The sequence below is a fragment of the Sphaerodactylus townsendi genome, linkage group LG07 (assembly GCF_021028975.2).
Source record: "Sphaerodactylus townsendi isolate TG3544 linkage group LG07, MPM_Stown_v2.3, whole genome shotgun sequence".
Taxonomy (NCBI): Eukaryota; Metazoa; Chordata; class Lepidosauria; order Squamata; family Sphaerodactylidae; genus Sphaerodactylus; species Sphaerodactylus townsendi.
The window spans coordinates 38,886,570-38,900,872 of record NC_059431.1 but is presented as its reverse complement, the minus strand read 5'-3'; the positions used below and the strand labels follow the sequence as shown (position 1 = coordinate 38,900,872).

Sequence of the window (14,303 nt, the reverse complement as noted above, 5' to 3'; positions counted from 1 at the left end):
TGAGAGAATTTGAAGAATTGTAACTTGGCCAAGGTCACCCAGCTGGCATGTAGGAGTGGGAAATAAATCTAGTTCATCAGATAAGAGTCCTCTGCTCATGTGGATGAATGCAGAATCAAACCAGTTCTCCAGATTAGACTCTACCATTCTCTACACCAAGTTGGCTCTAAGTTGGTTCAAAGATCCATTAGAATATAAGTTCTGCTGGAACCGGCCAAACATCTTTTCTGCCCAGCATTCAATTTCTCAATTGCTAGCCATATTAGCTTCATTTATATTCTACTTCCTCCCCATTGGGACCCAAAATACCTCCAGGGAGTCCACCACCAGGGGATGAAGACAACAATTTTCCACATTCTCCAACTGATGTTCCAAGGAGCACTCCCCGGAGTCTCACAAAAGTGAAATAAAGACCCATTTGACATCAGTGAGGCAACTTTCCTGATCTCTCTGAGATAAAGATTGATCTACAGATTATATATATCTTATATTCTAATAGAGAAGTCAGGCAAATCTTTAGATTCCAAAATCCAATCACTGTAGCTGTGAATGGACAAAACAGAACTTTCTACAAACCCCAAAAAGGCACAGGTTTGCAGAAAAATGTGAAATACATAAAAGAAAATACAAGGGGAAGTTTTAAAAATAAAATAATAAAAGAAGCACCTGTAGCTTTAAACAATAGATCCCCTCAGTGGCTGTTGCTCGGCAACCACACCATTCCAGGCTTCAGCTTCTGTGAATATAAGTCAGGGGGGAGGAGGAAGGGCTTTTTTGGCTTTCAGGGATGGACTTACTGGGGCCAGGCCTAGAGTTACAGCTCCAGGTTCAGAAATTCATGAAGATTTTGTGCTAAAGGGAGGAGGGCAAGGTTTGGGAAGGGAACAGCCTCTGCAGGGCAGAATGCCAGAGAGTTTACTCTCCAAAGCAGCCATTTTCTTCAGGGAGGCAGATCTCTGTTGCCTTTCAGTTGCAATTCCAGGGATCTCCAGGTCTGGCGGTTGGCAAGCCTAGAGACTTGGCATCAATATCTGGGTGACTTGATGCTAGGCTTGCCAGGTCCCCCTGGCCACTGGTAGGGAATTGCAGGGGTGGGGTTAAGTTGGCCATATTCAGGTTGCGAAAGTCCTGGAGATGGCCCTGGAGAGAAGAATTGGGGGAAGAATTAGGACTAATAAAAGGAAACACTTCTTCACGCAACGTGATTGGTGTTTGGAATATGCTGCAACAGGAGGTGGTGATGGCCACTAACCGGGATAGCTTTAAAAGGGGCTTGGACAGATTTATGGAGAAGAAGTTGATTTATGGCTACCAACCTCCCTGCACCAGAGTCCCCAACAGGAAATTATTAAAAAGCCTATAAACTGAGTTGAAGAGGATAGGATCAAATGCACACACAAACCTGGAATGATCTCTGAGATAAAACTGGCACGCAGTTTCTTTTATAAAGTGAACAGGAAAAAAGTTTACTTAAGAACAGGAATTCGGAGCGGGTAACCCTGGAGGAACTGATCTCTCTACTTGGGCGATCTGTGAGAACTGCTGCAGCCACTGTGCAGGGGCAGCTAGGAGAACCACCACCACCCCTGCTGTTGAGGGAGGAAGAGAGGAAGGAGGTAGGACGCTGAGATGGTGATGGGGGGCACAAAGAAAACATGAAAGAGTGATGGAGAAAGAGACAGTGAGAGACAGGCATGGAGAAGAGAGAGAGAGAGAATAAGAAAAGGGCTGGCAGGAGGGAGAAAGTGTGAGAAACTGAGTTGCGAGAGAAGCAAAAGTGGGTGGAAGAGGATAGCTGCGCCTGCAAGTTTCTTACGGGTCCCCACTTGCTCCTTTCAATCTTTTTGTACAAGCCGTCTCTGGAAGCAGTCCTCAAAGTTGGCAGAAACTTTATCCTGAAGGGCCAACAGATTTCCTTCCAGCAGTAAGAGTCAAAAGTAACTGAAGCAAACAATGCTTCCATCAATCTACACTCAAACGTCTTCTAAGCCAGCATCTTCATAATAGGGCCTTCAGAAAGAGTGTTGCCAACTTCCACATGAGGCCAAGGGTCACCAAGTTCCCACTGGCCACTGGTGGGGGGTGGGAAGAGTTGCCACGGAGAGCTCCTTATAGGCACGGATTTCAGTATCCAGCGCAGAAGCTGGGTGTAGCCACCGATTTGGGGGACAGAAAGTCTGGGCCTTTTTGACCGTCAGAAACACCGCGAGGCCAGCTGCCCTTTCCCAACTCGGTGGGGCCGTGTGCGGCGATGAAGACCGGGGGGCTTGTTCAGAGAAAAACGAGGCTGCCGTCCGGGGCGTGTTTATAGAGGCGCGCGCCGCCCCCGCGGAACGGAGCAGCGGGGCTTCCTTCGGAGCAGAAATGAGCCGCACGTGGCGAGCGAGTGGGGCGAGCAACACCGGCCGCCGCCTCGCTCGGTTGGCCGCGCCTTCCCCCCGCAGGGCAAGCGCGCCAAGGCAGCGCCCCCTTCCCTGGCAGAGCCGTCCTTGAGGCTGGCGCTAAGCGCGGGAGCGGCTAAGTGCGGAGGAGAAACTCCCCGGGCGGGAAAGCAAAGCCGCTGCCAACCCGCCTGGAGCTACTGCTTCTTCCTCCTCCTCGCTGTCCCTCCGCAGCAGCGACTGCAAAAGCAGCGGGGACGAAATTCCTGCGCAGCCAAACGCATGCTGGAGAGGCAGCGCTCCCACTTGAAGGTAAGAGAGCAAACTTCCCGTGTCGTCGGTCGGGCAAGGGGGAGGGAGGGAGGGGGTCTCTCTGTCAGCTGCTCAGGAGTCCAGAAATCAGCAGCCCCGGGCAAAATGCGCTTCCAGCCGCCGGATTGCAGACCGGCACCTCCGGGGCTGCTCTGCTCCATCACTCCCTCCAGGTCGAGCGAAAGCGGTTTGCAGATCACTTCTAAGCTGCCTGGCTGTTTGCTGGGTTCATTGAAGCCCTTCACCAGAATTGCACAACAGTTCGCCTCTGTCTGTTGCGGGAAGGCAGAGAAGAGAGGAAGCTGATATTATCGACAGCACCTGGGAAAGTAGACCCGATGGCTTTAGTGGGATCGAGATGATTTTTCCTGTGGTCCTCAGAATAGAAAAGTCGGGTTTCTTCCACCAAAGAATCACGTATGGGTCCCTTTTTGTGTGTGCGTGAGCGAGAAGTAGATCAGGACACAAATTAAGATCCAGTTTTATTTTTGTGGTTTCATAGTGCCATGTTGATCTATAATTACGAATAAAGTTTTCCATTATTAGGGCAGCAATATAATTGCATGCTCAAAATAAGACTTGCTTTCTGATAAGTAAACATGCATAAGACTGGGCTGCTTGTTCCACGGACGTACTTACTAGGTCTAAGGGTGCCTGTTGGCTGGCTGTGAGTTCGTTTCTATTAGCTCAGACCTACAGCTGTTATTGATTTCAGTGACATTTATTCCTAGATATATCTGTGCTCTGAAAAGAGTATGCCTGCATTTAGGTGTACTTAAAGGAAGTAAACTCCATTTAACTTCCTGGGGCTTCCTCCTGAGCAACATGTGCACCATTATGCAGATCATGCTATTGAATTATGTAGATCATGAATTATGCAGATTATGCAGTTCATGCTATTGAGAGAGGTATTTTGTCTTTTCAAGCTGTCCCCTAAGAGATAGTATAAGGATGTTGCTTAGAAAAGGGAGCCCAAAGGGAGATGATTTTGATACAGTAGACTTATATGAAGCCAGGGTATGAGAAAAAGATTGCATGAAACCCAGTGAAACAACTCAGCTGAACTTTTATTTACTTAACTTATAGCCTTTTCTTTACAGTGGTAACACAAATAATATACATTATGTTCCTCTCCTCCATTTTATCAACCCAACAACCTGTGAGGCAGAGTGTGTGACTGCCCAGAGTCACCCAGCAAGCTCCTGTGGCAGAATGGGGATTTGAACCTGCTTACATTGCAATCACTATAGGCTGTTAAGGTTCTGTGTCTACTTGTTGCTTCTACACTTGTGTGCATCCTAATTTAATACAGGAGTAATTTATGCACACACACAAATATAGATTTATACAATAGCTACATGCTAGTTTTACTTGTGTTAATTTGGAGCTACTTGAAAAATCACCAGAGCAAAAACTCTTTCACAGGATTAATTTGCCTCCTGCAGTGTCACCTTAAACAGTTATATCTGCTAAGTCAGTTAGAGCCAATGGGCTTACAAGGGTGTAACTCTACATAGGATAGCACTATATTTTCCCTTTGTCTCTTTCTTAAATGTTATATGAAAAGTTAGAATGTTAATGTTATGTCATTAGTGTGTCTGCTTCAGTTAAGCATATTTGTTCTTTGTTAATTTCTCTTCTTGGAGACTAAAAATAATTACTATGGGAAATTTGTGGGTTGGTGTAACTACAAGAAAAAATGAGTCAGAGGGAGAAGCTCTGAAACCCCTCTTAACTTGGAGACAAGATTATAGAGACAAGGAGAACCTGGTGCTATCAAGATCATGGCATCCTTCAGCCACAGACAACTTTTGACACTTTACTTTGGAGTCTGGTATAGTCTATCTGTTGTAGCTCTTTATAGAGAGAGATTTCCTTACAATTGTGTTTTCTAATACCTAGGAAGGATAAATCACTGCACATGGGGCTTCCCTTGAAAACTGTCTGGACATTTTGGTTGCTTCAGAACATGGCAGATGGAGCAGGCTGAATTTAGCAGATTTCTGCTATGCGAAAAATCAAGGCATACAGAGGTTTTCATCATGGTACTGGTTTTAAAGCCTTACATGACCTGAGAACAGAATATTAAGCTGCATAAGAGAATTACACTGAAGGATCCTCTCCCTTGTGGTGTTCATTATTGACTTACCACAATAGGACACAGTTGGTGGTTTCTTGCTGCTGCTGCTAGGACTTTATCATTTTATGGTCCAGTCTTTAAGAAGTGGAAGCTCTTCTTTAGTTGCTTTCACGTTCAGAGATTAGGCACACAGCAACTGGAAAGAGAGCCTTTTTGATAGTAACATCTATTTATGATATGCCCTTAAATAGGTTCATGAAGTGGCTAAACTCTCTACATTTTAATACCAGTTAAGACTTTTAAAAGACACCAAGGGTTTTTAGGGCTACTTTTATTTTAATCTGACTCTATTTCTGTTTCTCCTGTACTTTCTTGTACTTTCTTGTTTTAATTTTTTTGTGTGTGTGTTACGCTGCTTTGGAGATTTTTTTTCCAAAGTGGACAAGTGCATGTGCATTCTTAAAATAAATAGAATGTACACCAGAGCCAGCATATTATGAACAATATTTGATGAAGTGTGAAAAGCAGGTTATATCTATCTAGTTTATAAGGAGCAACCAACATATATTCAGAATGTACATTAGTTATATTTCTGTTCCATAATTCTAATTCCTCGCAGTGTTAAATTCATACAAACTATTATTTGAGGAATTGTAACGCATCCTGCTCAAAATACCATATGCTGTATCCCTTCCTCCAGATCTTTATCTAGACAGTGGCTGGTTCATTAATTCTGAGGAACACAGAGCACTACATAATCCTGATTCCTTCCTCCTTCAATGTTTAAAATTGAAATAGCACCCCTGGTTAAAAAGCCAATATCCCTTTAATGCTAGGGAAGACAGAGAAAGAGAATTAGAGCAATGTATACATCCTCAATGGCTTGGGTTTTCTGTTAATATGGGGTCTGCAACGTGTGGCTCTCCAGATGTTCATGGACTACAATTCCCATCAGCCCTACCAGCATGGCCAATGGCTATGGGATATGGCAGTGCATCTCCCACCACCATCTTTTAATGCTCTGAGGAAAGCCATCCACGCCTACTGGCTTCAATGGCTCACCTCTGTATTATACTAATGCAGCCTTAAATCATTACTCTGAAGAAGTATAATGGTGAATCAGGATGAAACAGAGTTCTCCATTAAATGATGAAACGATGTAACCTAACTAAACAAAGGTCAGTGGAATTGCATGTGTAGAATATGCTACAACATTGATTCAGCTGAACAAACAGTTCTGTTGTAATGAACTAGCATGTTGATTGAAGCAGGTGCTGCTGAAATAGCATCTGATACAGATATATATGCGTGTGTGTTATAGAGAGCTGTGTGTGCATGTGTAGCCACTGGCCAGATAGTTGTCGCAGTCCACTTACAGCTGTCTGGAGGGAAGAGGGCTAGAGATCTCCAAAGCTGACAAAAGCAACTGTCTATTGAGCAGTACACACAGTTCCAATTGATAATCCAGCAACCAGTCCCAGATGTTAGACTGGGAATCTAGCAGTTGAAGCTGTATATGCCGATCAAATAGGTAAATCAGCAATTTCCAGCCTAGGAAGCATCTGCATGAAGAAGCTTTCTTTGTACATAGCACATCTTTATTAGATTGTGGCAATAGTGTTTTGCAAATAATTGGACATTGATTTATCTTTGATTAAAACTTCATCAAGCTTTGGTGTGTGGAAACTGCAGGCTCATAGCCTTAGATAGTTGACCTTAGATTTCTAGCCTTATCAGCCTCTCTGCCTTTTACAGTGGCTTGACAAAGTCAGGTGAACCTTTTCCATCATTGTGTTTTTACACTACCAACAGCTCCCATTTTCATGTACTGTTGAAGGCTTTCATCATTGGAATCAACTGACAGTTGTGGGTTTTCCAGGCTGTGAGCTGGTGGGCTGATAGTTTTAACTCTTAACATTTTGCCTTCATCAGGGCCTAGCCAGGGGTAGGGAACCTGCGGCTCTCCAGATGTTCAGGAACTACAATTCCCATCAGCCTCTGTCAGCATGGCCAATTGGCCATGCTGACAGAGGCTGATGGGAATTGTAGTTCCTGAACATCTGGAGAGCCGCAGGTTCCCTACCCCTGGCCTAGACACATGCAAATGCACTTCATCCCCCGCTCCCCAGAGGTGGACAAAAGAAATACCCAACTACACAAAATACTCTATACTGTGTTATGGAAAGAAACACATCTTACTGTGATATGCCTCTGAAGATGTCAGCCATGGGTGCAGACAAAATGTTAGATGAAACTACCAGACAACAGCTGTACAGCCTGGAAAACCTACAATAGCCAGCTCGCATTTTGTTTGTTATAACTCATGAAGGCACAGAACACTGTTCGAGTTGCTATATGCAGGCCATCAAGGAATAATCCAGCAAATATTTCTGTTCAAGGTCAGCAGTAAGTGTGATCAGATGCAAAGGAGGGTATAAATCGTCAGTAGCTCTAGGGAAAAGAGGAGAGGGTTTCTATCAGTCACAGCTCTTATTCCTGTAGACAGACTATAGCTGTCAACACTCTCCTCTGTTATTAGGTTCAGGAATGCTGTCCAGCTTTGCAACAGATTAGTCTTGCATCGGTAATAAAGCATTACGCTTATGATATAAAAATATCCCTTTGCCTTATTGGTGCCTTAAAATCAGTGTTTCCCAACATGTGGGCTGGGACCCAAAAATGGGCTGTGAAGCCTCTGAAGTGAGTTGCATCCCACAGAGTGCCCTATATCATTGCTGTCCTGTGTATTTTGGAATCCAAGATGTGACCCAGAAACTTATCTTCCATGTCATACAGTATTTGCTGTCTCCCCCCCCCCCAACTGCAGATACACGTTGATCAAGTAAAATGTGTGCTAATGGTTACTAGAGTGAGTTTCTTTGAACCTTGGGAGTGTGGGGGTGGGGGGATTAGAGGGCGTAGTGGAGACTGAGAGCGTGGTCAAAGGTTGGAATCTAGCCTCCGTAGGCAAGGCTGTGTATGTCAGAATGCTACTTGCTTAGAGTTCATACTGAAAGCAGCTACACCCTTTGTGTGATATTTACGGTTTTCTCAAAAACATCTGGCTAGCCACTTTAGAAAACAGAATGTTGAACTAAATGGGTGCCAAGGTCATAGTTTGCCTTGAGTGCCAAAAAACTTTTGGCCAGCCCTGGCTGGGTCACCATACCAAGTACATTTGGGCTTGTCATATCAAAAAGGATATGACCCTGAGCCCTTTTGGGATAGGGCGGTATATAAGCCTAATAACAAACAAACAAACAAATAATCCTGGGAACTGCTGCCTTAAATGGTGTAAGGAGGGTACAAGTGCATAGAAGGGAGTCTGAACCCACTCAAACATTAAAAGTGTGTAACAAATCTTTGATGGCCCATTCTAAAGAAAAGCAATTTGGAAGATGACCTGTGAAGTTGTGATGAAATAAATAATTTACCACTCCCTTGCCTGCTGCTCTACAACTTTTCCTTCGTAGGAGGTTTACACACACACTAGATTCAAGATGTATGTGAGACAGTAATTAGATAGCTGCAGAGGGCAAGAGACCACTACTCCCACTTAGACACTCCAAAGCACCCAGTTCCCCAGTTGTCTGAGAAGGTACTATTGGACTTTCATTATGCTCGTTTTAATATAATATTTAGCTTGGTCCCTAGTGATTATTCAATCAGAATGAGAATGAAAAGCTATCTGGTGCTTACATAAAAAGGGTAGGGTTCCCAGCAGACGGAAATAGAATACTGTCATTTTAATTTAAAAAAAATTAAGACTGTGCTGGTTAATATAGGCTAATATCTGTCATCTTCCTACTTGTAAATATGAATATGTAATGTATATATTAATCTTTTCCTATTTTAATGTCCCTAAAAATTAGGAGGCCTTTTCAACAATTGCAATCTTCAGCTCAAAAACACATAGAAGATGGATGAAACCATAGAGCTTTCTACTGATGGAAACTCCTTGATCAAAGCTGTGTATCACAGCAGACTTCGTCTCACAAGATTGCTGCTAGAAGGTGGGGCCTACATCAACGAAAGCAATGACCTTGGTGAAACCCCCTTGATGATCGCTTGTAAGACAAAGCATGCGGATCATCAGAGTGTTAGTAAAGTAAAAATGGTGAAATATCTTCTGGAAAACAGGGCAGATCCAAATATTCAGGATAAATCTGGGAAGACTGCCTTGATGCACGCCTGCTTGCAGAAAGCTGGCCCTGAAGTTATTTCTTTACTGATTAAAAATGGAGCTGACTTAAGTTTACAAGATCATTCTGGTAATTCAGTTCTTGTTTACTCAGTTAAGTCAGAGGATAAGGAAAGCCTCAAAGTTATTTTAGATGCCTGCAAAGAGAAAGGCAAAGAAGTCATTATTATTACAAAGGATATATCTCCATCTGGAAAGCAGACAACTAGACAGTATTTAAACGTGCCGCCTCCTGACAATGAGGAATGTCTGTCTCCAAGTTCTTGCACTTCTCCATCAGATGTAGAAGTTAAAACCTCTCCATCTCCCCAGGAAAACTCAAAAGGTACAGAAAAAGCTCTGTTCAACTTCAAAGAGCCTCATCATTCTGGAAGAAAGGAGGATATCCCTAAGCCACCCTCTCCTTCTAGAAAATTTCAGATGCAGCATATGTGTTCTGAGCCTTGGGTGAAGGCTCCCTCTTCACTTTTTGACCAGAACAGAATCTCTTCTTTACAAGAAGACCTGCAAGACATAACTCCAGAGGAAGAGCTATGTCTAAAAATCAATAATCTTGCCCTATCTAAGAGATTTATCACCAGACATCATAGCATTGATATAAAAGATACCCTTAACTTCTTGAAAAGCTTTGAGCAGACTGTCTCCAGAAAAATGTCATGTGATGAGATAAATTCTCACTCACTCTTTGGTGAAGCAAACCACACCCAGAGTGAAATTCCTGTAGATCAAAATTCAGATTCAGCCCCAATGAGCTTTGTATCCACATTGAAAAACATTGTTCAGAGAAGAAACCTAGGAGCAAATCATTACAGCTCCGATTCCCAGTTAACTAGATTAGGCCTTCCTGTAGAAGATAGTAAGTCACTTCTAGGGAAGAAAAAGCTTCTTTCTCCTTCTCCGTCTTTGTCATCAAGTTCCAGGGAACTGATAGAAAACATGCCTGCAAATCTACTGAGCAGGAAAAATCATACTATGTTAGAGAGGCGTGGGTCAGGAGCCCTCGTTTCAGATCATATGGCTCAGGTTAGACCTGGCTTTCTACCCCCTTTAAACGTGAATCCTCATCCTCTGATCTCTGATAGCTATAAGATGGTTGCAACGATTCCATATGGGCAGAAAACCCTCGTTCCAACAGCACCCGCTTATCCCAAGGAATTAAAAAATAAGAACTTGCTGATGAGGAGGCAGTCATTACAAACCGAGCAGATCAAGCAACTGGTGAACTTTTAACAAGGATTAGCATGCAACCACGGTATACAACTTGTACATATAAACAATTATTTTTAGCACGAGTGTTGGCTGCACCAAGTTCTTGGTACCAAGAGTGCAGCATATCCATTTCTGTGACTCATTATGAAACATCTGCCTTGAGATTTAGTGGCAAAGAAGATATGCTGCAGCTCACATATTTAGAATATTTTTGCCTTTATCACAGACTTTATAATAAAAAATGAAAAAAACCTGTGGATATATTGCTGTATAGTGTGCTCCCGAAGCACATATAATACAAACTAGATCCCACCCCCTTAATTAAGTTCTAGGCCCAGCCTTCTCTGATCCATCTAACTGGTGCCTTATATCAAGCATATGACCACATCTGAAGAGTGACATGGGCTAGATTATGTGCAGTGCAGCAAAAAAGAGGAACTGTATGATGGTTATTTCTCTTTACAGTCCTTAATGCTAATGGATTTCAGTACCTTGTTAGTATCTCTGTGTTTCATTGTGGCCAAAATCTATTTTATTGTTAATTTAATTTAATTAATTGATTTAACATTTTAAAAGGTTACAAACACTGAAGGAGAGATAAGTAAACAAACTTGAAAATGTTGATCTATCTACAGTGGAATTTGCATAAATAATACAAAACATTGTACCCATTTTAAAAAGAGCTACAGTTTGATCCAGCTACATGGATGGGGAGCTGGCTTAATATTTATCCATTCAGACTTCTTCATTGTTAGTAAAGTGAATGTTTTCTTCCTGTTTAGTTTTTAATATCTTCTGTCTTTTCCCAGGAAGATGATAATCAGCCAGCATGACTTTGCTGCATTAAGCATATACAAATTCTCAATTTAAAGCATTTAATAGCATCCAAATAGTTTTTACATGGCCAAATGCACAGACCCTCAAATGTGTAAGACCTAGTGATATATGTGAGAATTGTTTGTTGTAAATGCTTTATCCAGTGTATTCTTGTGCAATGAAGCCTGTCTGTAAATTGTACATGATCGGGGAAAAGGAAGTGAAATGGATATGATAAAAAAGTGTGTGTGTAGAGGAGTACCGGTAAGTCTTGCTTTCTCTGGCTGCTAACTTTCATTCTGTCTGCTTTCCAATAATAGTACCAGGGTGTGACTTGAAGGCACAAAATGCAGCAGCTTTGCTGATGTTTAGGCAGGCCGCTGTCTAGATAGAGATCTCCTGAAAATGTTACATATGACACTTTGTTCTATGGTAGAAGTGTGAGAGATAAATGTACTCATATTTTAAATAAACATGCGAGTTTGTTGCTCCTTCATAAAGATTTCTGCTCTAACGGAGGCTTTAGCCATGCACTTGCTCTTCCATGCTGGAGTGGGAAAGGAGGAAGCATACCAACAAAACCACTGCATTGATCAAGCATTTGCATAGAGTGCTCAACTTGCACCTTCCTAGGGATCTGTGATGAGAAGGCAGGGGTGAGGAGTGCCCATTCACTCTTGCATTGTGCAAGGATGGCCAATGGCCATTACCACCACATTAACTGGGGCAAAAATGGATGGAGAAGCAGGAGATGGGGCAAGAAATTCTTCTTGAAATGTGTTGATGGAAAGTTGTTCTCCAAAACACCGACTGCAAGTCTCTTCTAGTGTTATTACTATTATTATAGTTAAAGTGCATCAAAAAGTTCACCTTCATTTTTCTTATTATCTGCCCCTTTTGACCAAAATTATCAGGTTCCTCATGTGTATCTTCTTTTGCATAAAGTCAAGTGGCAGTGGATGGGATTGCACATCAAAGGACAGTTGACTGAGGGAAGGTTGGGATGTTTGTGCAAAGGGTGCACTAGCATCAGCTTGAGAGAAAGGTCAATGTGGGGTGTGTATGTATATATAGGGTACTCCAGTACACAGATATTCCTTGCTAGAAGAAGAATAGTCTCCCTGTAGGAGACTCAAAGGGGCTTACAATCTCCTTGCCCTTTCCTCCTCACAACAAACACCCTGTGAGGTGGGTGGGGCTGAGAGAGCTCCGAAAAGCTGTGACTAGCCCAAGGTCACCCAGCTGGCATGTGTGGGAGTGCACAGACTAATCTGAATTCCCCAGATAAGCCTCCACAGCTCAGGCGGCAGAGCAGGGAATCACCCGGTTCCTCCAGATTAGAATGTACCTGCTCTTAACCACTATGCCACTAGAACAGATTGTTTTAAAGATATTCTATATCTTGCAAACCATTCTGACATTTGATCTGAAAAAAACCCTTGTTATTTACTCACATTTTTATGACATTTAAGTATTGTAAATGTCAGAATTAACTTTTTGTACTGGAACAGTACCAGTAGAAAACAGTGAATCACATATTTGTACTTTCTAGTTATTGGCACTGTGTATGGCCATACAAACATTTTATGCTTACTAATTTCTCAGTTTCTGCTCTTATCCCTAGTTAACAAATAAAATATGCTTTTCTGGCAGGAAATCTTGGACTTTATGCCAGGTACATCAGAAACAAGATTTTCTGCACAGAGCATTATGTTGTTTATAATATTTTGGTAGCCTCATTTATTCCAAGATGACAGATTCATATTAAGCAGTTATTTTATATTAGAAGGTATACTAGATAATATGTGGTTTTCTGAGCATATCATTTTGTCTCTCTTCCCATATCCACCCCATCACAATACACGAGGAAGTGTGGTTCATCACAAAATATCTACTGCTGCCATATCAAGGGGTGTAAAAATTCAGTCCTGTAAAAACTGATATTAAGCAATAGATATTTGTACTCATCCAATTACTGGATTTTTCAATAATGTGTGCTCAGCAAAGACCAAAAGAAAATAAAAGCATAACAAGAGTATTTTTTTGCTAACAGAAATAGAGGTATAAATGCTGCATGTATTTTGATATTTTATATTTCCTAATGCTATGCACTATGCATTCCTGAGTTCCAAAGTAGGATCCCCAACTCTACTTAGCTATGGTGGATACTACAATGCTCTTATTTTAAAAGCAGTAGCTGGTAAAGTGGGAAAATTGTTAAACAGTGGAGTATCATGAAATGACTGCCTTTATTGGCTTTATTTCTGTAGATTTAAAACTTCTGTAAATTCAAAATCTACTTCTGTAGATTTAAAACAGATTTTTAGAAAAGCATCTCTGAACACAATGCAAAATTAACCAGGTTAATACTTGCAAGATATAATGGTAGCCACTAACATGTATGGTTTGAAAAGGAGATTAAGAGGAGGATCAATCTATGCCTATTTGCCATGATGGCTAAATGGATCTTCTATATTCAGAGACAGGACATCTCTGAATTATTTATTTATTTAATTTAGTTATGCCTTTCTCCCCAATGAGGACTTAAAGCTGGTTAAATTGTTCTCCTCTACTGCATTTTATCCTCTCACCAACCCTGCGAGATAAGCTAAGGTGAGGGTGTAAGTGGCCCAGAGTCACCCATGGCAGAGGAGGGATTTGAAACTTGGTCACCCAGATTCTAATTCAACACTAGCCACCACATCACAGTGTCTCTTCATGTGAATACCAGTTGCTGGTGGCCAACAAAGAAAGATTTTGGCCTCCAAACTCTGTGTTTATGCTTCTGAGAGATATCTGATTGCTAATTGGGAAATGGAAAGCTGGACTTCATGGCTGTTGTGTCTGATCTAGTAGGGCTGTTATTTCTTTCTAAATTTGCAATGTCACAAAAATGCTATTAATAATGGCAAATTAGCAGCATTTATCACTTACAAGGATAACCAGAAGTGCTAAGGAAATTAATGCTTTTGCTGTTATGAAAACTGTCTTTTTTACGTACAGTAGAATTGTTCAAGCGCTTAAGGTTTTGAGAAACAGTGGTTAATGTAATACCTTGTAGCCTTGGTATAGACCTTCCCTGTGTTCCAGAAGTGCTTCTTTCAAACTATGTGGTAGCAGTTTCAATTTGTTAATGTGGTGTTCTTAATATAATTACTTCAGCTGGGCTGGTTTTTGCATTACAGACTGCGGAGACAGCAGTCAACTCCCTGAAAGAGGGAATAGATTGATAAAGTGAATGAATGACTCAAATGTAAGGTTTACAAAGATATAAAATATTTGAATTAGTTGAATGTTTTCTAGA

At 41.8% G+C, this 14,303-nt stretch overlaps 2 protein-coding genes across 3 annotated transcripts in view; one reads left to right on the top strand and one right to left on the bottom strand.

Moving 5' to 3' along the window:
* The first annotated feature begins 2,368 nt into the window (after positions 1–2,368).
* ANKRD34B (ankyrin repeat domain 34B) lies at positions 2,369–12,207 on the top strand. The gene is made up of 2 exons (XM_048504022.1): positions 2,369–2,693; positions 8,646–12,207. Exon 2 carries the CDS (start codon positions 8,693–8,695, stop codon positions 10,202–10,204), a length of 1,512 nt encoding a protein of 503 aa, XP_048359979.1. The 5' UTR covers positions 2,369–2,693; positions 8,646–8,692; the 3' UTR covers positions 10,205–12,207.
* FAM151B (family with sequence similarity 151 member B) overlaps positions 6,897–14,303 on the bottom strand; it is a 26,896-nt gene continuing 19,489 nt past the window's right edge. The window contains exon 7 of one of the 2 annotated variants that reach the window (XM_048504025.1): positions 6,897–7,224. The gene's annotated coding sequence lies outside the window, so the exon portion shown is untranslated. Of the gene's footprint in view, positions 7,225–13,768; positions 14,209–14,303 lie in introns of those variants that run through there. The other variant, XM_048504024.1, reaches the window with a different exon arrangement.